Consider the following 24,906-nt stretch of genomic DNA (forward strand, 5'->3'; position numbering starts at 1 on the left):
ATTCCCATTAACCATTCACTTTCTACGGTTTGTAGAATTCATCTCTCTTCCCTGTAATTCTTGCAGTGTTCCCCCCCCCCCCCAGACAAACAAACTCTTCTCCTTTAGAAATGTATACAAAGGAAAAAGAAACCTTTAAGTATGTTCCCCCTGAGGTAAGGAAAACCCTCCGAACTTCAAAAGACTAAATGTTTTTCCAAGTAGGAACTATTCCTTTTTATTAACTTCACAACAAGAGAATTGATTGACTCAATTATACATTTTCCTCAAACTCTTCATTTCCTTTGATGGTTTCCATGACTACTTTCCCTGAGCCACTATATTTCATAACCAAATAACTGCTGTTATGTCAGACCCTCATGCTACCAGGTAAGGAGAGAGAGAGAGAGAGAGAGAGAGAGAGAGAGAGAGAGAGAGAGAGAGAGGGAGGGAGGGAGGGAGGGAGGGAGGGAGGGAGGGAGGGAGGGAGAGAGAGAGAGAGAGAGAGAGAGAGAGAGAGAGAGAGAGAGAGAGAGAGAGAGAGAGAGAGAGAGAAGAGGGGCGGAGGGAGGGCTCCACAGATTTCATTACCCATTCTCTTCAGGTTTCAGGTGAGAATCATAGCAACTGTTTGGAATCCCACATGCCCTATCTCCTTGGCAACAATGACTGTGGCAGACAGAAAAACAACAGACTTTGGGGAGGACATAAATAATGAACCAACGTTTCCCCCCTTCCTAGAGTGTTAAGTGTCTGCCACAGCTAAGGCTCCGCTGCTCTGTGGGGCTGCGCCATCTAGCGGCTAGTTCTCTCTATTCGGTGACTGCAAGGCTGTTAGCTCTGCTTGTGTCTTGTTTTCGTTTTTAGTTTACTAGACCCAGTAACTGCCTCCTTTTCTATTGTCACCCCATTCCTCTGTTCTAACAGACACCAACTTTGGAATAGGCTCAGCGTTAATGCCGTTCTTGAGGAGAAATCGACTCCTTGGGAAAGGAGAATCATGTGCAGAGGGATTTTGGGGGATACTCTGGGAAGATGGGTGTAATGAAGTAAGGCAGCAGAAGTGAGTCGGTGGCAAAAGCTAACTCCGTATGGCTGTGATGGAAGCCTTGGCTGACCCTGGAGTTCTGGAGCTGATGTGGCCGCTCAGAGCTATGCCAAGCTGGAGCAATGAGATTAGGCCACCTTATCTATTAGCTCATCACTGGCTGTCAGCCACCCCCAGGAAAAGGTATCCCTTGGCTCATGGCAGTGTGTACCAAAGGATGCAGCTAGTCATCACAAACTAGCTTTCTTCCCCGCCTCCTTCCTCTTAACTAACTTCTGACTCGTTTGCCCCCAGGAGGTCACTCTCTGTCACGAGTTAACCCCTGCTACAAACGGCTTCTCTTATTTCACCAGGCAGATCGTGTTCGGGATTCTCAGTACCACTTGAAAGAAGAATCTTTTTTCTATGCAGGGTTGGCTCTGAAAGCCTTGCTTTGTCTGCGCCTTCTGAGCTCACACTGATACGCTAATATTACGATCCCAATGAGAACAGAGACCAGACTCATCGGTGCCATCGAGGGGGGTCAGGGGGAGATCAAAAGTCTGGAAGTCACATCTACAAGACAGATTTGTTTATGTTCCTAAGGGTTCCAGAGTTCCCCCCCCCCAGAAGCTCCAATTAGAGTGAAAACATTTCGTCCTTCTGACTGCATCACACGTATTTTGATCTTGACCGGTTGTATCGGGAGAGAGAAGGGTAGACTCAAGACTACTAGCTGTCTGCCAAGCTTTGTGTTCTTTTATTTAAAAGTAGTAGACCATGGCTGGGACAGGAGTAGCCAGACAGACCTCCTGTATCAGCTGCTGGAGGATAAGCCCTCATAAAAGGGCCTGAGCAAAAGAAATGTATGTAGCTTTTGCCACGTGTGTTTTAGATAAACCTCTGGCTCTGGACGCCTATTCTCTCTTTAACCTCACTAAGCAAAATCCACGATCAGAAAGACTCCAAGGAATACATGTTAGCGCTGGTTGGGGTCACACAGCAGCACCGTCAGCCGACAGTGGTTATCACCCACGGACCATACATACTCAGCTGCACCTCTCAATCAAGTCTTGCTAATTCCTTAGCTAACCCATATCCAGAGACATCCAAAAATACTTTCTTTTCCTCCTTTTTTTTTTTTTTTTTTGGTATATGCATGTACATGTTTATGTCTGTGCAGGCAGAGCAATGTAGGTTGCTGCTTCTCAGTCATCTTGTTTTACGAGATAAAATCTCTTCCTGGCCTGGTGCTTTCCAAGGAGGCTGGTCCGATGGCCAGTGAGTCTCGGGGATGTACCTGTCTCTAATTCCCCAGTGCTGAGATTGCAGATACCTGCTGCCACGCCTAGCCTCTTTCAAAGGCAAGCGCTTCACTGACTAAGCTGTCCACCACCATCCTTTTCCCTTGGTTTTTTTTTTTTTTTTTTTTTTTTTTTTTTGTATTTTGTTTGGTTTTCAAGACAGGGTTTCTCTGTGTCGTCCTTGCCATCCTGGAACTCACTGAGGATCAGGCTAGCCTTGAACTCACAGAGATTCATCTTCCTCTGCCTCCCGAGTGCTGGGATTAAAGACATGTGCCACCACTGCCCAGTCCTTTTCCTCTTCTAACCTTCACATTAGTATCTGTCCCTCCTACTTTCTGGTACTTAACTTTTTTGTTTATTACTTCTTCTATTTAATGCTATTAGGTTTTTTTTTTTTTTTTTTTTTTTTTTTAATTTCAAGTGTCCTTCCCCTCACCCCTGTTCCCGTAACCAAGGCTGACTTTGAACTATGTAGCTGTGGATAGTCTTGAACTCCTGATCCTCCTACCTTACTTCCCAAGTGCTAGGATTGCAAGCATGTACCATCCCACCCAGTTTCCTTCTTGTCTCTTAAACTCAAAGGCTCTCTTAAGATGGAACACTGTATTCCCGTTTCCCAGCTAACAAAGCTGTGGTGGATGCTGATGAAGTCCTGTGAAAACTCTTTATCTTCGGGGTGTGAGTCTATCCTCATTTTAGCACTGTCTTTCCCCTAAAGACTGGCTCTTAAGCAAACGTGGGCATGCTTGGAGGGAGTGCCCCTCTAATCGCCAGTAGGCTCAACATGGTAGAAAAGGAAAGCCACAAAAGGTAGAACTAACTTGGTGGCAAAGCTTAGACCCCTTAGGAACTACCTTGTTGCTAATTCACCCAAGAGCACACCCTGGTGAGCTTGTTTTTCATTGTGTTCTCCGGCAGCATCTCATAACTGCCGGCCTTCTCCACAGAACTGTCCTCCTCTGGCCAGAACCCCCTCACCTCCTTCTCTAGTCTTCCCATCTGAACTGTGTGACTTACGAACTGATGAGGTTAGAGGTGCACAAGATCCCTTACCTCAAAAGAGTGTACCTTTGCAGATATTTTATGTTCCAGTCAGGTAGGACAGTTCCCCGTGTATCAAACCAAGGCTAGACACACCCTGAGGTGCCCTTTGTTAGGTTCTTTTCCTCCCCTGTGTACTTCCTTCCGTCCCATGCATGTTTTTCCTGCCAAGCATCCCTCACCAGGAAACATCTATCTTGGGTTCTCCTAGGAAATTCAGCACCACTGGCTCTCAAAATGACTTTCTCAATTAGTTCTGGGGATCTTTGGATCTGGGCTGTGCACGCCACAGGTATGATTGAATGGTTTGTTCTGAAGACATTAAAACATGAGTGAGCTTTTTTTGAAATAATGATAGCAAATACTTGCTAAGTTGTACTATTGTGAGATATTAACACATGCATGAAAGACATGTAAATTAATAGGCCGGAGTCTGGTGTCTAGCAGATGCTCTCAGAGATTGCTTACTTACTTATGTATGACATCATGCTTACTGTAAAGTATGCGTGCAATAAATAGATCTGGTCCATTAATGAGTCTCAAATTCTGCTTTTAGGGTCAAGACAATGTTCTGAGATTTGGCCAGCAGAGGGCAGAACAAATGCAGACAAAGATCTGGTGGCTTAGTCAACATCTCACTGTCATGAGACAGCTATCTCCCTCTGGGGTCAGTTTGACAGAGGGTTGAGAGGAATGACCTCATCAGAGCACATTAGAATGTTAAATCTACCCCTTAGAATTCTAGAATTTGCACTGGAGAGATGGCTCAGTGGTTTGGAGCACTGACTACTCTTCCAGAGGTCCTGAGTTCAATTCCCAGCAACCACATGGTAGCTCACAACCATCTGTAATGGGATCTGATGCCCTCTTCTGGTGTGTCTGAAGACAGCTACAGTGTACTCATATACATAAAATAAATAAATATTAAAAAAAAAAAGATGATAACAGGTTCTTCCATTGGACCAAACCTTTTATACACACTGTATCTTTGAACATGGTCATCTCCATGGTGTAACAATAATCTCCTAGAAGCAAGTTTCAAGTTGTTATTAAAACATTTCTCACAGAATTCAGAGTACAAACTTCGCTCGAGGTAGTCCCTGGGATTGGAGGCATGACTGGGAAGGGCACGGTGACAAGGCTCAAGAAGCGTATGACCACATCCCTAATAAGTGTAACGTTCATGACTCTGTGCTTTGCAGTCTGTCTTAAGATCCAAGAAGTGCCAGAGCAGTACACTGACACAGTGACGTGTCTTTCGTAATATTTGTAAAGGTAAGCTATTTCTCAACAGCCCCCACCAAGTCCTTACCAAGACAGGGCTTGCATAGGCTGGTCTTGAACTCTTGAACGAAAATGATCTGCCCCCCACCCCCCACCCACTCAGCCTCTTGAGCACAATTATAAGCATGCATTATTGTGCTTGGCCAGATGTTCTTCTGGCCTGGATCTTACCCCACATGCGACTGAAAAGTTGTAGAAGAAAGGATCAGAGTTCCTGGATTCCAGTCACAGGACTTATTCTGTTTTCTTGGCAGATGAGGCAAAACCCACAAATGTTAAGAGTATTTAAAGAATGAAATATGAACCAATACAAATAAGTGGCATTCTTGGTTTTATCAAGGTTTGTCATGTTAAAGATCATGCATTAAACGATTATGTATCCAGAGCGTTTTTCTGCCCCATTTCCCTTCACCACAGCTTCCTCTTCTACTTGCTGGTTGTCCATACTTTTACTTATGTGCTTATGGGCTCTGAGTCTGGAAAGATGTCTCATCCACAAGACCAAGCCTATCAGCCCCTCTTCTCTGGTCCCAATGATGACCTAACTCTCTTACCAGTTTCTTGTTGATCTTGTATAGACAGAGACACTGTGACTTGATAAGCTCGAGATGAATTCCGGAGGCCCAAGAAGACAATCCTCAGACATCGGAATCTTCCCTTGTCCTCAGGTACCTCACATCAGATCATAGACACACGGTTCTTGATGTACACATGATAGGGGTCACTACGTTTGTCCACTTTGCGTGAACGGGTATATCCCAGGATGAGACTGCCCACAGTGACAGCAAATAGGAACATGACAAAGAGAATATACATGTAGGCGTTGTCATTACGACCAGGAAGGACCCGACGATCCTCAGTTTGATTGTCTGGCCCTGTTCCTGACCCTGGCCCTGGCCCAGGCCGGCAGAGCAAGTGACTATGAAGGGTTGTGTTCAGAGCCTTCAGTACAGCATGGAGGCTCTTGTACCAGGTCTCAGTCCCATTGGAAGTCTCCATAGCAACAGAAACTGAGGTATGGGAAGAGCTGGAATGTGATCTGATGGTGAGAGAAAAAAGAGAAAGGAATAGCTGTTACCCACGGCTTGAACAGCTTCCCCACTTTGCATACCTAGGCTAGAGCCCTGATACTATCATCTGTTCTCCATTCTTTTTGTCTGTCTTCTCTATGAGGCATCAGGCTCAGTGATGGGAAGTACTAAGTCTGCTTTCCTCTCTACTGTATGTGAGCAACTACAGAAACATCTCACAGTGTGTATAGAGTAGTCTTTCCTGGCCATTGAAAGCCATGTTACTCCTTTTTTTTTTTTTTTTAAATCTTGGATTACATAAATTCACTAAACTTTAGGCCACAAGAACTTTAGGAGTTATTTAACCTAACTCCTTCTATCTTATACACAGGGAAACTGAGACCCCAAACAAATAGGTAGCTTGTTCTTGATCAGGGAGTAGTAAATACTGTCTATTTTCAAGAGTCATTAGTAGGCCAGACAATCATAATTCAATGGCTGATTCCAAAGCTCTCTTTCACCTAGGTAGAACTGCCAAAAGTCATTATTATCATCTATACATACCAAACATGATTATCATCTATCAGGTGTCTCCCCAAAAAAGATAGTTCTAATGATGATAAATACTTATAATAACTTGGTGCAGAATCCGGGAAACAGAATACTAGAGCAGTACCCTACTGCCACCCAAGACTGGCCTACATTCCATGAAAGGCCTTTGAGGTTTTCTACCATGCAGTACTTGTGTCCTTGTCTGGATCAAAGAGGGAAAATAACACAGACTTTCTGAATTAAGATGTAGGACGAAAGCGGGCAGGAACACCACAGTGACATTAATGACTCAATGAGTCACTTAGCTGGTCATTATTTACCTGGATCAGGATCTATACTGACCCCTTGAGGAGATTCAAACCCAGTCCTCACACTCAACGGTTCACTGACACCTGATATGATATAGATGACAACCCCAGGAGCTACTTAAAGTGATTAACACTGAGCAAGGTTTAGAGAATCTTCACTGGAATGAGTTATTTGAACTGACCTTGAACTGTTCTGGTAGAGAAGGCAAGGATGGGGAAGAGGTGAGCAAAGATACACAAACAAGACAGTACATGAAACTTCTATAGGAATGGAAGGCATCACATAGAGGTTGGAATGTAAGATGGGCAGAAGAAGAAAACAGAATGTTGGATGGAAGAACCCAATGGGGCCAAGTGCTAGGGACTGTGAGTGCCATGCTGGGTGCTGGAACCTGATCCTGTAGTTGGCTTTAAAGATGTGGTGGCATTTCAAGAGGGTAAAATGGGCAGATCTGTGTTTAGAAATAATCATGTAGTTACAATGTATCCTGGAAGGGGTAAGAGTTGAGGCAGCCCAGTAACAAGGGTCTTAAGACATTTAGGAATAGGATGCTGAGTCCTGGACCAGGACAGACATGACAAAGTGAAAGCAGGGACAGATCTGAGGTGCGAGAGGGATTTGGAAAGGGAATGACTGACATGGGGATTGATGGAGGAAAGGCTCCAGCTAAATTTACAGACAGATGCAGACAAACAGCATGGATCTAGAAATGCCCACTTGGAGGGAAGTTAGAAGCCTTGACAGGCATGGCTTCCTTATCTATCAGAAAGAGGTTGTCAGTGAGAGCTGTTCAACAATGAATATGACGTTTCTGTTGCAAGATGCAAGGTTCTAGAGATTTGTGCCATGGCAATGTGAAGGTGGGTAATACTTGGCTGAGCAGGTTTGGGGGGGGGTTGCATTTTTAACTGTAACTAAGAAGGTTGTCATCCCCGCCCTGCTTCCCAAGCTCGCTGGAAGAATGCACTCTTTTACTGCATTGAAGAGGACTGATGTGCCTTTTTCATTTTGAGAAGCAAATACATACTCAGCCATTTGGGAACTGGAAGCATCCACCCAACAAAGGTTCCTGCTCAGTTTTCCCTGAAAAGGGTTTTTATTTAGCACAACGCAGGGAGGGACAACATGGATCTGGGGAACTCACCAAACAGTTTGGAGGCTCTGCTGGCTCTGAGACATCTTTGAGGATCGCTTCGTGTATGTCCCACGGCCCCTCAGTTCCCTGCAGGGTGCATCTGGATGCAGCCAGGGTCTTGGTGTTGACAGGAAAGGCTCAGAGTTAGAAACTGGGGAGGAGGCAGAAGAGGAGGAAGAGAAAGGAACCAGAGACACAAACCTCAGAACCGAGGGTGGATCACCCAGTTCCTAAGGGTTGCGCAAGCGTCATTCTGTGGGTTCTGACCCCACCCCTACTTCTCTATTCTTCCTGCAATAGTTGGCTCAAGCCAGCCTAGAGTTGTAGCTACAGAACTATGCAGTGGTCAAGGGACATCTGATTGCTGTCTCCCAGTTCCAGGCTCACACCATCTTAATTGGGTGACTTTGTGACAATGGAGCCATCTAAAACCTTTTTCTTCCCCTAGGGTACTGGTACCTCAGTAGGAGCCTTTTAGAATCCCAAGGTAAAAATAGCAGCTTGCAGTTTCATAGAAATAAATGACACATTACTAATCAAATCTAGATATGCATATGGATGTGTCCCAGGGAGTTTCGAGATGTCTTTGTGAGTAAAGGTACTTGCTAAACGTGATGGCTTGAGTTTGACCCTGCCGTCTACATGGTGGAAAGAGAGAGCCAACTCCTGAAAACTGACCTCTGACTTCCACATGCACACGCACCCCAATAAATGTAATAAAATAATTGAAATAAATGTGTCCTAGAATTAACTCTCTGTAGCATGGTTTGGTCATGAAGATTAAAGAGCATTATGTAAGGTTTGGCTGTAAATCTCACAGACAGCAGCGTTGGTTTGTGTCCATAGGAACTGGACAGGCCTTCAGAGGTCACCAAGGCTAAATGTTTTTGTTTTACAGTCTTACAGTAAAGGAAATGGAAGCCCAGGCAGCTGTCTTGGTCCAGCTGCTACTTGTGTGGCTTTGGACATGTGATTCCTTTTTTCTTTTTTTTTTTTTTTAACCTCAGCTTTTATCTGCCTCTGTAAGATGAAGGGGTCATGCTCAGCTCAAATACCCTGGGACATTATAAATCAGAGAATCATGTTGTGAGATCTTAGGAGGCTGGGTTGGCTGCCTTTGGGTAGCCTTGGGTAGCCTTCTAATGGACTTCAAAGCCAAAGATGAAGAGGCTACAGAGTCTTCCCAGCAGGCTAAGATATTTCTGAGTCCAAAGATTGACTTACATCTGACAGTGCAGCCTAGGTAAACTGAGGGCCAAATTGATTCACTTGCTCCTTTTTCCTTCTAGCCTTTTATCTGCAAGGGTAGTCTGCCCCAGGGGAAGAGACAGATTGTGTGGGAAGTTGGGGTAAGAGGCAAGTGAAGGATAGGGTGGGATTCATGGGCAGAGTCAAACAAACTTTTACCCATCAGACCTTCCTGTCAGGGCCTCTCAGACCACAGAGGTCATAGTACATATCCTTAGGTGATGGGCTTGGGTGGGGACAAGGTGGCAGGTGCTGGGCATCCTGTTGGGGGAAGGAGAAGCTGAGAGCTGAAGAAGGACACTGGTTTCCTATGGGCACAGACAGAAACACTGTGGTCTTGCTTCTCCTCCTTGAGTCTCTTGGTTTGGATCTCCTGGAGAGTCATTGATTATCAAGCTCCAGATGGAGGAGGCAGAACCCTGTTGTAGCGCAGCCTTGGAAATAGACAATGGGCCAGCTCAGAAAGACGAATGGCTACTGAGCAAACTGGAAAACAAACAAACCAACTAACTAAGTAACTGACTAATGATTGTCAAACTCCTCTCTATGCGACCCTGCCTTGGCTCCATCTCCCTGTGGTTCTCCCAGTGTCTGTGACCATGACAATGAGCTCCAGGAGGTGAGCTCATGGATAGTCCTGTATTCCCACATCTCCTTTCTTCTTAAGCAGGAACTCTTGTACACTTTCCATCTGCTCTGCAGACTCATTCATTAAGACCCCTGCTCTATGCCGCCTTTGGAGCCTTTCCAGAGACCCTCCCCCTACCCCATCACTAGTTAGTTTCTAGTTAGTTTCTCCTCTTGTTTGTTGCCAGAGTGCTTTCAAAACAGCCTCAGCAGAGAACTGTATAGATGTGGGCCCAGTGTGTCTCTGCACATATGCTTGGAGGTTTCAGGGCAGGGGCCTGGGCCTCATCCATTTCTTTACGAATCAATACCTCTCCTATAAGAGAGTGCCCTCCCCATCTCTTCCCTCAACAGATTCATGGAAACATCTTTCAATGTTTTAATAGAAACCAAAGTAGGAGAGACTCCAAGTGAGACCAAGACAGGCTGCCTTAGCTAAAGGGAAGGCCCCTTGAGCAGGTGGCATGGGGAAGGAGAAGGAAAATCTGAGCCTCCTTTGGAAACCCCGACACTTCTCACATCTGATCTGAGTCCGTTTATCCAAAGGGCAAACATTCTTGGTCCTCAAACACTGGTAAATGGTTTTGCAATGCTCTTCCCTGTGTACCTACTGAAGGCGCGGCCATCCACACCCACAAACGGCACACAGACAGCCCAAGTCTCAGCCTGTGATCTCGACTTTCAAGAGTGCCTTTCATGGTCCCAAACCTGGCTGTGCGTCTGGCTATGTGACCTTGAATACTGCATTTATTTCCTCCGAACCTTATCTGTAAGACGGATGTAATTACCAGTGCCTAACTTACCTCCTAAGTACTGGAAGAGACAATAGTCGGGAAAGGGCTTTAGAAAGAGCAGGTATGAGAACATTGCTGGGAAGCCTGTTCACATTGTTCCCCTGGCCCTCCATGGCTCAGTTCACCTCTTCTTTCAAGAGCAGTCATCCCAAGTGCCTGCCCCCCTGCTGCGCCCTCCCCTGCCACAGACACCAGGGGGTTGCCCTCCTTCATGGTGTCCCACCCTCTCTGGTGAGTCCCTGATGCCCTAGCCATTTAGAAGTGCCTCCTGTTGTGTGAGACCGAGGAGGTCTGAGTCTCTCTGCCTCTACAGGGCCAGTCTGTGTGGCTGGAGGTTCTTGGTCTTGTCTGCCTCCCTCTTAGAAGGTATTTCAAACAAACACCCCTGCATTACAGATAGAAACATGCCCTGAGGAGTTTGAACTGAAGAGAGCGGCTAGAGTGGTTTTCATCAGACTTTGGAGTCAACAGACTTTAAAGGCAGTTTTTAATGGCTTCAGCATAGCAGCCCTCCGTTTGGAAACGTTTCCAAATGCCAGAGAGAACAACTCGTTTACTGAGTATCTGTAAGTGAAACAGAGTTACACTACCTGAAGACTAGAACTCCACTCCTGGCTTTTGACCTAGACCTGCTTCTAGCAACTGAAGATGCTTCATCCAGTCCCAGGATGTCCGAGGACCTGGTCGCCGAGGGCTGGTCACAGTGGAGTAGACTGTGCACAGCCGTTTAGAAGAGCCCACAGCTTTGGTCGAGCAAGACCGACTCCTGGAATGTTATTTCCGTGAGTGTCCCGCTGCAGACCTGTGAGTGCCCTCTTAGCGGTAGGAGAGGCGGTGCTTTTGCTGCCTGGAGGGAATCCCGGGAGAGCACCTTTGATCCACACAGGACTTTCCATGCTCAGCGAAACTCCCTACTCCCCGTGTTTCCTGGGAATAACTGCTTTCCTCTCTGGGGAAGATCCACTCTGTGATTTAGCAGCACCCCACGTCGGGTCCTCCCTCTCAAGGAAAACACCAAACCCCCTTCACGTCTTGCCCGAACTATGAATAGCTTTTCCAACCCTGTGGCGCCTTACCTGACTGCAATCTGATCTGTCTCTGGCGAGCGCTGCACTGATGCCCAGTATTCTCACCGCTCTGCACTCCTACTGGTTCTTGGCTCCCTTTTCCTTCCCAGGGTGTCCCAGCTTTGGCCCCGCCCTGCCGTAGCAGACCAGCTTCAGTGCTGGCTGGCTTGGGGCGCCTCCTTCTCCGCCCAGCTCCTTGGCCTCACCCGGTTGTGGGGAGCCACCTGCTTCCTGGATCCCAGACAGAATTTTTCTCGTTTGTGTCTCTATGTCTCAGCTAACCTAGCAAAAAGTTGATCTCCAGAAACCCAGACCAAGCACTAGGCTTTGGTGGAATCGGGTGTGGTACCTGTGGAACTGTGTGGCACTGAGCAGCTCCTCTCTAGGGCCTTAGTTTCCTCTCTATAGGTACCACCGTTCCTGCACGCATTCTTCACAGGCTGACAGTAGGGTCAGAATTGTTTTCAGAATCAAAATCACGAGAACCGGAATAGTCAAAGACAGCATCTGATTCTAACACAAACCCTGTTTTCAGTTTGCAGACGTACAAATTAGAGAAGTGACTTATCTACAGAGCCACTGGGCTCAGAATCCACTGGGCTCCACCCAGCGGGCTCCATCTCCTCCTCAGCAGCCCCCCACATGCCTGATCAGCTTGTGTCCAGCCACTTCTTAACTGATGTCTGTCCCAGAACACTTGTTTTTCCAGCCACCGGATCCACGCTCAAATTGTTTCTGATGATATTACGGGCTACATAGAAGAGAAGCTGACAAGTGTCATTTTCCTGTTGATGACAGGAACAGGGACCAGCCTCTCGGGGACTGTGTAGCAACTACTTTTATCCAAGCTCCTTTCTCTAGCTGAGGTCACACAATAGGCAAAGTCAGATGAGCTCCCTCACACCCTTGCGAAGATCTACTGCAGTATTTCCGAGGTGAGTGATTTCAATCACTGATTTTTAGGATATGGTTATCTAACAAGTGCTGAGGGAAAAACAAGATGCGCCTTGTGGTAGGCATTTTGTGCATAATTGCTAATCTCCTTCGAAACACATCACCGGTGTGTTGTTTCTGTGCAACACGTTTCTATCCAGTCGTCCCTCCCTAAGCTAGCAACTGCCTCTCAGAGCTGTCATCCTGCTCACCTCACTATGCACCGCGTCCAGTCCACACACCAAGGACCGTGGGCTCCTCCTGGGGGGTGCTGATTCAGAGGATCTGGAGTGGGGCCCAGAAATCAGCATTGAAAAAAACAAAACAGAAAAAGAGTCCAGAGGCTGGAGAGATGGCTCAGCAGTTAAGAGCACTGACTGCTCTTCTAGTGGTTCTGAGTTCAATTCCCAGCAACCACATGGTGGTTCACAACCATCAGTAATGGGATCTGATGCCCTCTTCTGGTGTGTCTGAAGACAGCGACAGTGTATCCACATACAAGAAATAACAACAACAACAACAACAACAACAACAATAATAATAATAAAAGGATGTTGTGAAGGAAGCACAAAAGTCCTTCTTAAAAACAAAACATAAGAGTCCAGCCAGGGGGTGACAGCACACATCTTTAATCCCAGTGTTGGGGAGGCAAAGGCAGACAGATCACTGGAGTGGGTTTCAGAACAGCCAGGGCTACACAGAGAAACCCTGTCTCAAAAGACACACAAACAAACAAAGGAAAAAGAAAAGAAAAACAGGAGTCCCAGTCTCCTGATGATGTTTCAGACCAGCCTTGGGGCTGGGGGTGCCTGACACATAAGAGGTGTGCTGACATCTACATGGGCAAAACTCTCAAGCCCTTGGGAAGAGCTTTGCATTCTTGACACGGGGGAGCAACTAACTCCCATATCAGAAGTGCTCCAAGGACACAGATGATCTGTTCCAAGAACGTTTGAGAATCAGACTCTGATTCATACCATCTAGAGCCATTTACCCATAGAACTTAAGTGAGAAGGACTCACAGCTTTAGTCACTCCCCCACACAGTGCATTCTCTGTATTTCATGCTGACACGGGGCTGTCCGGCTTCACTAATGACGGGATGGGAAGCTCGTTGTCCCAAAAGCAGGAAAGTGGCTCCGGTTGTCAGGATATCTGTCTTCACACCTCAGACTGCCTCCTTTGCCCTTTGGTCTTTGCGCCCATTGGGAACATGAACTATTCTCCTAATCTTTCCTTTAGAGAAGGCAGCTGACCAAGGAGCTGTTGGAAAGTGATCTGAGGGGCCTCATTTCCCCAGCTGTGCTTTGCAGGCTTCCTAGGAGGTTCGCTGGAATGATGTGCACCAGGCATTCAGGATGTGTGCAGTAAAGGCATTGTTCCTTTGATAAGAAAGGGAGCACAGTGTCTGTTCCCCAGAAGCCTGTGAGAGGAACTCCCTCATCCACAGAGAGGCAATGTCTTCTCACTAGGATGGAGATTGTGAAGGAAAGGAGCAGAGATGGCAGCTAGGAAGCCAGCTAGGAGGCGCTGACTTTAGGCTGGGGGAAAGACTCACCTAGAGATCTAGCACCTTCAAGTCTTAGCTTCAATGCCCCCTTCTTGTGGAGTCCTTTCTTAACCACTCCCTTTCCAAATTCCTTCTCTTAATCCCTAAGACCCTTCTGTTTTTCTTGTCAATAGCACTTTCTATCGTGTGGGTTCTTGGCCTTGAACTCGGGTCCTCAGATCTGGTGTGAGAGACCTTACCCGCTGAGCCATCTCGTTGGCTCTCTTGCTTTGGTTATCTAGGCTGTTGCTAGTGTTCTGACTATATCCTCAGTTGAGACTCCATCTCCCCACTGACTCACTTTCCCTTTCCCATGAGGCCTAAGGGTGGCAACGAGCCCACATGTTTTAAGTCTCAGGATATTTTAACAGCCCCCATCCAGCCCAAGCCCCAGCCCCACCATAGTTGCTTACTCCCTTGACCCTCTCTGGACAGAGCCTTCTCCATTACTGGTATTGCATCTGACTGCTTCTGAGGCCCATTTTGATGGTTGTACAATACTTCCTTTTTAACACAGCACTTCCTGTTCTGGGTCTGATTTATTTGTCTACTTTACTTATCAACCCCAAGCCTGGCACAGAAATCTTTGAGTGTACCAAGTCGTTCCCGAACTAAATCTATCACAGAATAGACTAAGAGGAATTTGTTGAACAATAAATGAATGATTGAATGATATTGAACAATGGTTATGGGCATGGAAATCACTTGACATTGTGTTCTCAAGAAAAACTCTCCAAGGTTCAACCTAAGAACCCCTGGCAGGACAGCAGGGAGCTTTTCAACCTTTAGGCTAAACCCTCTAAGCCTCAGATTCCCACAACCTACTCATCTCCAAATGCTGAGACTAGAACTCTGGCTCCCCCGTCTCTGTCTTAGTCAAGGTTTCTATTCCTGCACAAACATCATGACCAAGAAGCAAGTTGGAGAGGAAAGGGTTAATTCAGCTCACACTTCCTCGTTGCTGTTCATTATCAAAGTCAGGACTGGAACTCAAGCAGATCAGGAAGCAGGAGCTGATGCAGAGGCCATGGAGAGATGTTACCTACTGGCTTGCTTCCCATGGCTTGCTCAGCCTGCTTTCTTATAGAACCCAGGTCTACCAGCCCAGGGATGGCTCCACCCACAATGGGCTGGGCCAGGGATGGCTCCACCCACAATGGGCTGGGCCCTCCCCCCTTGATCACTAGTTGAGAAAATGCCTTACAGCTGGATCTCATGGTAGCATTTCCTCAAGGGAGGCTCCTTTCTCTGTGATAACTCCAGCTTATGTCAGGTTGACACAAAACCAGCCAGTACAATTGACCCCTAGTCATCTTGACACACAAACACATCACAAACCAAGAATTCTCAAGTCTGTTGTATGAAAATGGTGTAGCATTCACATGAAGTCTGTGCGTATCCTTCTACCTACATGCTTTAAATCACTTACAGATAATTTACGACACATAATACAATATAAATGTTATGTGAGGAGTCTTTGTATTGTATAATTTAGAGAAAAATAGTAAAAAAAAAAAAAAAAGTCTGTTACTGAGACAAACCTGAGATGTAGCTCAGCACAAATCTCTGACTTCAATCCTCAGCAGCTCATATACTGGACATAGCAGTACAAACCTATAATTCCAGCACTAGAAAGCTAGTGCTGGAGAACCAGAAGTTCAAGGTCATCCTTACCTATATAGCAAATTTGATGTCAGACTGGATGGAGTACACAAGCTCTTGCCTCAAAATAAAAAAGATAAAATAAAATAAAATAAAGAAAGAAAAGAAAATATTAACATCAAATAATCACAACCCCCCTTCCTCTTTCCTCTGAATATTTTTAATCCATGATTCCAACCAACTACAGGCAGACCCTTCTGAAACCCAATTTCCCCTTCCTAAAACAGGGTCAATAATTCAACCATTAGGCATTTAAAATTCTGTGTTAGAGTTATCTCAGGTCTCTCCTGGATCCTGATGTTTTGGGCTGGAAAGGGGTGAGTGGTTAATGATCTGAATGCCAACAACTCTTGACATTTGCCCACATTCCATGGGGCTCTCTGATCATTCTCTGACTATGGATTAGGGCCACTTGTCACACAGGGTCCCAGCAGAAAACAGGTGGTTCCCTGACACTGTGCAGTTTGAAGAAAGCATGACAAATGCTTAGCAAACCGACCCTGAGCAGGGTAGAACACCTGTTAGCAGGGGCAGGAAGGGAAACCAGCAGGAGAATGAGAGGTGGGGTGTGGGGAGAGACAGTGGTGGGGACAGCATCCAGGCTGGAGCCATGGCATTTGCTAAAGGCTACAAGCAACCACGCTGGAATAAATACTGGTTTCTCTTGCCCCTCCTGCCATCGGTCCTTTACCTCTGCCTCCTGTTGGCTCAGCCCGATGCGAACTCCAGAGCAATGAGGCCTGTGCTGGGCAGAGGATGTTAGCACATGGAGGGACAGGCAGAAGGACCTAACTTAGACAGTGACAACAGCCAGGATGAGTGGCTCTTCTCCTGTTTACTTCCGGCCCTGGGTCTAGGGGTAACGGGATGCAGTAGAGGGGGGTAAGAGAACTAAGGCATGGGGAGGAAGGTTGAATCACCCCAGGAAGTAGACTACAACAGTCTCCCTTTCAAACTTTCTTAAGCCAATGACTGTGTTATTTTTGCTGCCTGGACATGCTTCCTCCCAGGGAGGTCACCTGCACTAAATCAGATGTCCTCGTCTAATTCTCTAAGATCCATTCCTTTCTATTCTCCCATTCCTTGCAGTATCACCCTGATTAAAATCTCTGCTCCTGGGGACATTACCGTCTGATGTGGGAAGATTTCCCCTGGCTTCTCAAGTCTCCAAACTGATGAGAAATATGCCTTAGCTGGGGGTGGGGCAGAGTGGGGTGGGACAGGGAGGGGTGAGGGTAGGGGGCACCCTCCAGTCTGAGGGTGGTGGTGTTGGAGCCCCAGGATCATGAGGGCATTGTTTGTTTATTAGATGCTTCAAATCACCCACTTCAAGAGTCATCAAGATAGTTGGAAGACAAGCAACAAACATGGCTTCACTGGAACACCATCTGAACACAGAAGTGCAGAATCTCCTAATTCTTCCTAGTCTAGAAGCCACGTAGACAGTGAAGACTTAGGTACAGTGGAGGGAATAGCCAGCTGAAGACATCTTTGGCTCTGGGCCCTGGGCTAATTTACTTTAAGCTTCAGGATCATTAGCTGCCAAACAGGAATCCTGGTCCTGCAAATCTCATAGGGTTCTAAGAAGCAAACGAAGATGTGGCTGGCAAAGCACCCCAAAGTCTATTGTCTTAGGGGTATTGTTGTTGTGATGAAACACCATGACCAGAGCAACTTGGAGAAGAAAGGATTTATTCAACTTCTGTCCACATCACTGAAAGAAGTCAGGACAAGAGCTCAAATAGGGCAGAAATGTGGAGGCAGGAGCTGATGCAGAGGCCATGGAGGGGTGCTGCTTACTGGCTTGGTCCTCATGGCCTGCTTGACCTACTTTCTTATAGAGCCCAGAACCACCAGCCTGGGCATGGCACTAACCACAGTGGGCTGGGGCATCTCTCATTAATCACTAATTAAAAATAGAGTTAGGCTTGCCTACAGCCTGATCTTATAGAGACATTTTCTCAACTTAGGCTCACTACCCTGAGATCACACTAGCTTGTGTCAAGTTGACATAAAACTGGCCAGCATAATTATGGAGGAATTATTAGGGATTTTTCCCACCAGACTTGCAACTTCTGGGAAGAAGAGCAGTGCCTTAGGTTTTCAATATTTGTAAAACCCACATGAGGTAACTAAAACCCAAAGCTCTGGCCCTGACTCAGGTTTTCCCACTAGACAAATATGTCAGAAGTGAATTTGGCTCCCCCTAAAAAAGACTCTCAGACAAGAACCTGATTACAACGCGCAGTACATAAGGAGATGCATTTGGAAGTGAGGGTGGGGTGGGGACGGTAACATGAAGTGTGTTCTCAGCATTAAGTTATATAAGGTGTAGTCCTAGCAGGACAGGGAGGAGACTGGTCCAAGGTAAGAAGAGCCAACAGTAGAAGGAAGATCTAGTCCTCATGCCATTGTCCAAGGCCATGATGATTATGCCTGAAACCTAGCTCAGACTTTATTCTGCTATTTAAGACAGAGGCTCACTGATTTCCTTTCTTTCCTTTCCTCCCCTTTTCTTCATTTCCTTTCCTTCTCTTCCTTCCTTCTTTCTATCTCTTTTGAGGCAGGGTCCCAATTTGCTAAGTCAATTAAGCTGGCCTTGAACTCACGGAGATCTACCTGCCTCTACTGCCTAAAGGCTGATATTCCAGGTGAGTTCTGCCATGCTTGACCATAATCTCACTATTTAACCCTGGCTGGTCTGGAGCTCACTTGGTAGCAATGCTCCTGCCCCTGCCTCTTGATGCAGAGATTGCGACACACAAGGGCTTAGAACAGTTCCCTGGATTGAAGCAGGTGTGAGCAGAGTGTTTGTTTCTAGTTTATGGTGCAGACTCGGGGGACATTTAGTTTTACCTTGAGGCTTTTCTTGCCCCTCTCCCTTTTTAGATTATCACTTCATCTATATCCTGGTAGTTTCTGTTGACGCAAGGTGCAGTCCACTTAACAGCTGGCTGCTCGTTTTGTTTACAGACGTGTCTGTGCTACAAAGCTGTGACTCCTACAAAGGGCTGGAACTGACCCATCTCTGTATCCTTAGAGCACAGGGGAGGCTGAGACTATATACCAGGCAGTGCAAAACAGAGTCTTCAATTACAGACAATACAGATTAAGCACACATTGGCCAATAAATGCCTGATAAGGGGTCTTCATTTTACATAAAAACAAGAACCAGGAGTGTTTTTCCTGAAAAGAACACTTCTGAGGATCCACTTGCTGATTTTGCAGAGTGTTTCTGGGCATGAGGAAGCCCCGGGTGTGCGGCCACCCTCCTAGCAGCAGGGCTCACAATCTGGATGCTATTGGACACACAGAAAAGGAACTATGACTCAGTGAGCTTAGGGCCTCCCAGAGGCATGAAGGTATACCCAGGGAAGGCCTCTGAGAAGACGTTGCAGAAGGACACAATTGTGACAATGTTGGTAACAGATTTCCATTTACAATGAAAAAATGACTTTTTAAAAAATTTATTGCTTTTTAAATGTACCTGTTTGACTGGACACAGTGGCTCACAACTTTAATCCCAGCAATCAGGAGACAGAGGCAGGCCAATTTTGTGGGTAGGAGTCTAGCCTGGTCTACATAGCAAGCTCCAACCCATCCAAGGCTACATAATGTAACTCTGTCTCAAAACAACAACAGTAATAAAAATTTATGTATGTGTGTGTAAGCCTGCTTGAGTACATGTGTGCTGTGCACACCGAGGAGCCCCTAGATCCAGAAAAGGGCATCGGAATCCCTGGAACTAGAGTTATAAGTGACTATAAACCATTATTTGGGTGCTGGGAACCAAACATGGGTCGTTTGAAAGAGCAGTAATCTCTTTTAACTGCAGAGCCATCTCTCCAGCTCCAAAGACAAACTTTCTATCAATCAGACTGTGGAATAAGAAGTTTCCTTAGTTCTAGTCACTCTGAACTCTGAAGACAGAAAAGTCCAAGTTCAAAGCTAGCCTGAGTTACAAAATGAGTTTGGCAGACCAGACATAAACATGTCGGTGTGTAATCCAGGACTCAGGATGTGGAGGCAAGAGGATAAATTCAAGGCCTGAGCTACATGAGACCCTCTCTCAAAACCAACAGTGCAAAATGAAAGGTGAGGGCAGGGCTGGGTAGAGATTCATGGTCGAGTGCTTACTTACCGCAGTAAAGCCTTAGACTCAATGCCAGCAGAACCGGGCAAGGGCCGGGCTCCCAGAGGAAGTGCTCTGCATCTGGAGCTGTGTGAGTGAGGCTGGAAAGCCTGCTTCAGCAAAAGGACAGATGTGAAGGCTCCTCACAGAAGCTATGGAGTCACCACTTCCTCCAATGTGCTGGGCAATATAAAGCAAAACCAGAAGGCAATGGCGTGGTAGCATATCATATACCTTTAATCTCATACAACTGCAACTTGTATAACTCATAAGTTAAATATCTAATATACAGGATATCTGATATGCAACCTCCATGAAAAGGTCATTCGACCCCCAAACAAACCCATGGGCTGAGAATCACTGTATTAGACTAAAGCCATATTGTTTGATATTTCAAATTCCTTTAGCCACGAATTTTTCAAAATGAGAGACTGATTCTGGTGGCTTGTTTGCTTGTTTGTTTGAGCAGTCTTACAGTTATGAAATAGCAACAAAAATAATTTTATGGTTGGGGGTCTATATTAGTATGAGGAACTATATTAAAGCGTCTCAGCACTAGGAAGGCTGAGAACCACTGGTCTAGTTTCTCTTTGTCATTCTTTTGAGACAGTGTCTCACATAGCCCGAAATAGCCTTGAACTTGGTGTATACTGAAGGATGATCTTGAACCTCTGATCCTCCTGCCTCCACCTTTTGAAGGCTGGGATTACAAGCATACCCAACCAAACTTGATTTTCTGCAGTGGTGAGTGTCGACCTTAGAGCTGCCGGCACACCAGGCAAGCTCTCCACCAACTGAGCGATACCCCGGCCCTACAGCCTTGTGCAGACATGGTGTGCTACTATGTGAGAAAGTGTGCCATAAACACACATATCCATTCATTTCCGCATATGTACACACATACATTTACACATGCAGGAATCTCTCTAAGACATCTAAGCAAGACAAACCGGAAGCATTTCTTGTGAGCTTCCAGGGAAGAGGGCTAAGTATAAAGGAGTGAGAGACTGGAACAAGATCTACATTCAACATTCTGTACCCTTAAATTTTTATTATGTGCATGTGCATTGTTAAAAAACTGATGAATGCCATGCCTGGCAGTGGACACCAATAATCAAAGCACTTCAGCAGCAAAGGCAGGAGTTCAAGGTCCTACATAGGAAGTCTGGACAAACCAAAAACTACTATAAGTTTTAAACAATTTAAGATATAATTATATGCCAAGTGTGGTTGTATACATTCACAATCCCAGCACTTGAGGGGTTAGGACAGAACTGCATTGAGTTTAAGACTAGCCTGTAGATAGATAGATAGATAGATAGATAGATATCCAACACAAAGGTCTTGGATCCCCTGAACTGGAGTTAAGGAAGGTTGTGACCCACCATAGAGGTCCTGGGACCTGAACCTAGGTTCTCTACAAGAGCAAAAAGAGCTCTTACCTGCTGAGCCATCTCTCTGACCCATATATAATTATAAAAGCCATATAGCAATGTGGAACACAGATAGTAAGTTTTGTTTTAAAGAGGCTTTTTGAATGGAACAAGATACACCTGGTCATTTTCCCAGAGCAGGTTCTGTCTGGTTTCCTGGCCATCCTCTCCAAAGGAACAAGATCCTGGACTATTAACTGCGGCCAGTCACGTCTGTACCCTCGAATTGGCCCACCAGACCCCGAACAGTCTGTTTACGCATGAGGAAAAGCCTCTGAACAAACAAGAGGGGGCTTTCTCCAGGGGGAAGCCAGGGTGCTAGATATCTTCCTCTTGCTCAGCTTCCTTCCTGGAGGAAGGTCCCCAGTGGGAAACCGGAGGCTAGTTCTGTCTTGGCAGGAAGGAGTTGGGAATCTGCCGCAGTGGCCTGACATGATGCCACGGTTCACTCTTTGCTAAACTCTTGTATTCTGTCCCTTGTCCTCCCTGGCTTGGCCCCCCTGCTGTAGGAGGCCCCTCCCCTTCCGGCCACCAGCCCACTCCATTCAGAGACAGCCCCCTACCCTGACCAACTCACTCAAATGATCTCACTCAAGGCACTTAGCCCCTCACTTTAAAAGGGCTATTTATATTCCTTTATGTGTTTGAGTGTTTTGTTTTTACATGCATGCCTGTGCACATCATGCAGTGCCCAAGGAGTTCAGACAAAGGTGTTGGATCTCCTGAACTGTAGTTAATGCTGGCTCTGACCCATCGTATAGATGCTGGGAACTGAACTTAGGTTCTCTCCAGAAAAAGTGCTTTTATCTGCTGAGCCATCTCTCTGCCCCTCCTATCTTTATCTTTTCCACCCATAAAATAGCCCGTACCTCAAATATAACAGCCTTCCCCCTCTCTCCTAGGCCCCACAGACTTAAACTACCAATGTCACAGCCATGCACCAGATCCAGCTGTCTCTGAGCTTTCTCTACGTTCATCTGCCATGACTGTCTCAAACTGGATCTCTCGAAAACGTAACTTAGCATTTTCCTCTCCAAACTTGGTTCTCATCCACTGCCTTCTGTCCCAGCTCCTGGAATCTAACACCCATTTCCCTATACACCCGATAGAGAGTTGGACTGAAGCAAGAGGCAAAGAATACAGAGAACACGTTAAACAGGGTTCCCTAAGGGTGACAATTCTCTCATGTCAAGGGGCTGAGAAATAGTTTATTCCTGAGCCAAACATGAGTAGCCATGGCCTGGTCACCTCGAATTCCATGTTGCAGCAGACAAGTAGTTGCATGAAGCTTTTATGGTAACAGGACAAAGAAAGGCATAAATCAAGAGATACCAGAGGGGTAGGTCACAGCCAGGCTGTGGAGTCTCAGTTCTAGACCTCAGGTGTTATTAGACACCATTGGTATTGGATGGCTGGTGGAGAGTAGGGTTTTGTCAAGTTAATAGCTGTCTGTCAGGTGATGGTGTTAGGTCCAACACAGAGGTGAGCAAGGAATTGCATTTTGGGGGCTAAGCCTAACTCACAACAAACCATCATTAGGTTCTGGACCTACAACAGTCTCCCCATCATTCACATTTAACCAGTTGTTCTGCCTTGGCAGACACAGATTCTTTTTTATTCACAAACGCTTCGTGTCCTGCTCTGGTCCTATTCGAGAGCCCCAAAGGGGCACTGTTAAGATTCCAGGATCTTTTCCAATAACCTCTCTTTTTGTTTTGTGACAGGGTCTTTCTCACTCTGAAGCCATGGTTAGCCTGGAACTTGCTCCTTAGACCAGGCTGGCCTTGGACTCACAGAGATCCACCTGCCTCTGCTGCCCTAGTGCTGGGATTAAATGTGTGTGCCACTGTAGGAGTTGACACCTTGCCTGCTACCTGTGCTCAGCGTCAGATAAAGTCAGCTTACCGAGTCTCCCAGAAAGGAGCCTCCTCTTTATTTTTGATAGTGCCTGAAGTCTAGCACCAGCGACTCAGTGCTCAGCTGAGACATGAGATACCACCCCATTCGTAATTTATTACTATGTAGACCAGGTTGACCTTGAACTCACAGGGTTCTGACTGCCTCCGCCTCCCTAGTGCTGGGACTAAAGGTGTATGTTATATACATACATATATACATACATGTATGCGTGTGCTCGCTAGTGTGTGTGCATGTGTAAAATAAGCTTTGTAATTGACTAAAATAATTGTACTTTTTTATGAGGTACAATGTGGTATCTTGAGGTACACACACACACACACACACACACACACACACACACACACTGATCAGATCAAGGTGATAAGCATTAATTCCCTTAAATATTTCTCTGTGGTGAAAACATCCAAAATCTTCTCTCCTAGCAAAACATACACTACACTAACAGTAATCACTTCATACAATAACAGAGCATCAGAGCCTACTCTTCCTGTGCCTGAAGCCTGACCTCACGCTCCCTTTTGCCATTTTCCCTTGCCTCTGGTAACCACTGTTTTAGTCTCAATCTCTGCCTTTAAGATTTCACTTTGTGGCGGTTTGAAGTGGCTTTTGGATACTTTGTTCCCAGTGGGTGGCTGTTCCAGCAGGCTTAGGGGGTGTGGCTTTGTTGGGGGTGTGGCCCTCTTAGAGGAAGTGTGTCCTTGGGGTAGATTTTGAGAGCTTAGAGATTTGTGCCACTTTGGTTTTTTTCTCTCTGTATCTTGTTTTTCAGTTGGAGATGTGAACTCTTGGCTGTTCCTGCCGCCATGTCTGGTGCTTGCTGCCACAGTTCCCCCATAATGGTGACAGACTTTCACTCCTCTGGAGCCATGAGCCCCAAATAAACCTTTTCTTGTACAAGTTGCCTTGGTCATGGTGTTTTATTACAGCAATAGGAACATAACTAAGCCACAAATATGAGACCAGACAGGGTTTGTTTTTCTGATTCTGATTTGTTTCACTCATGGATGTCCTCACAGGTTCACTCAATTATCAGGGCCCCTCCCTTGCTAAGGCTGAATAGTATTCCACTGCAGATGTATTCCATATTACATCACACTCATCAGCTGACGGTCACTCCTTGCCATTTCCTGGCTCTTGGGACTAATGCTGATGTGAACAAGTGTGAACATATCTCTGTGTCATAGTAATTTCATTTTTGCATATATAGACATGATGATCTGAATCAGAAAAGTCACCCATAGGCTCTAGTATTTAAACCTTTAGTCCCCGCTTGGTGGGAGTATCAGGGGAGGTTTAGAAGGCAGGCCTTGGGACAGGAAGTATGTCTTTTGAGACAGGAAGTATGTCTTTAGGCACAGGCTTTAAGACGAGAAGCCTTAAGCCATTTCCAGTCTGAGCTCTGTTTCCTGTTGATGTTGAGATGGGAGCTCTCATTGACAACTAGAAGCAACCAAGCAAGCACAACTGAGTACGCCATCTTGGAAAGTGAGCGCCACCAACAGTTAAGCCTTCTAATGACAACTGCCATCTTTAAATGAGCTCTGGTAAGGCTCCAGCCAACCTAGGTACATTCCTTCCAAATTCCTGATCCACAAGAAATGAGCTAATGTGTTCCTTGGCTGTCTTGAATCACAGTTTCTGCTTCTCAGCCGACCTGACAGGCACAGACCCAGGAATCCCATTTAGAAAAATCTTTCCTCTATAGCCTCTGTATGCAAGGAGGGAGTATCCTTTCTTGTCTTTACGAAGCCTCTAACCCATCTCTGCTGACCTCAAGCAAAAACAGGTAAAGTATCAAACTTGAGGCATTCAACCCAGAAAGACAAAAATACTTTATTTTTTGAAGAGGCTTTCCCCTTTATTGAAGAAAGACCCAAATCTTTTGAGAATTAAGTAAC

General features: G+C 46.1%; 1 protein-coding gene across 2 annotated transcripts; it reads right to left on the bottom strand.

Moving 5' to 3' along the window:
- Positions 1-4,988: 4,988 nt before the first annotated feature.
- Positions 4,989-11,471, bottom strand: KCNE3 (potassium voltage-gated channel subfamily E regulatory subunit 3). 2 transcript variants are annotated; one of them, XM_080911677.1, is made up of 3 exons: positions 11,390-11,471; positions 7,654-7,761; positions 4,989-5,677 (listed from the first exon to the last, which is right to left on the bottom strand). In XM_080911677.1, the coding sequence occupies exon 3, from the start codon at positions 5,635-5,637 to the stop codon at positions 5,317-5,319; it is 321 nt and encodes a 106-aa protein (XP_080767803.1). In that variant the 5' UTR covers positions 5,638-5,677; positions 7,654-7,761; positions 11,390-11,471; the 3' UTR covers positions 4,989-5,316. The 2 variants fall into 2 exon arrangements, with proteins under 2 accessions (XP_080767803.1, XP_080767804.1); XM_080911678.1 differs by having other exon boundaries at positions 7,654-7,795; positions 11,390-11,464.
- Positions 11,472-24,906: the final 13,435 nt, after the last annotated feature.

The sequence above is a fragment of the Micromys minutus genome, assembly GCF_963924665.1.
Source record: "Micromys minutus genome assembly, chromosome: 2".
Lineage (NCBI taxonomy): Eukaryota > Metazoa > Chordata > Mammalia > Rodentia > Muridae > Micromys > Micromys minutus.

Excerpts from the sequence above, each read along its gene's own strand:
- KCNE3 (XM_080911677.1), bottom strand. The coding sequence starts at position 5,637 with ATGGAGACTTCCAATGGGACTGAGACCTGGTACAAGAGCCTCCATGCT.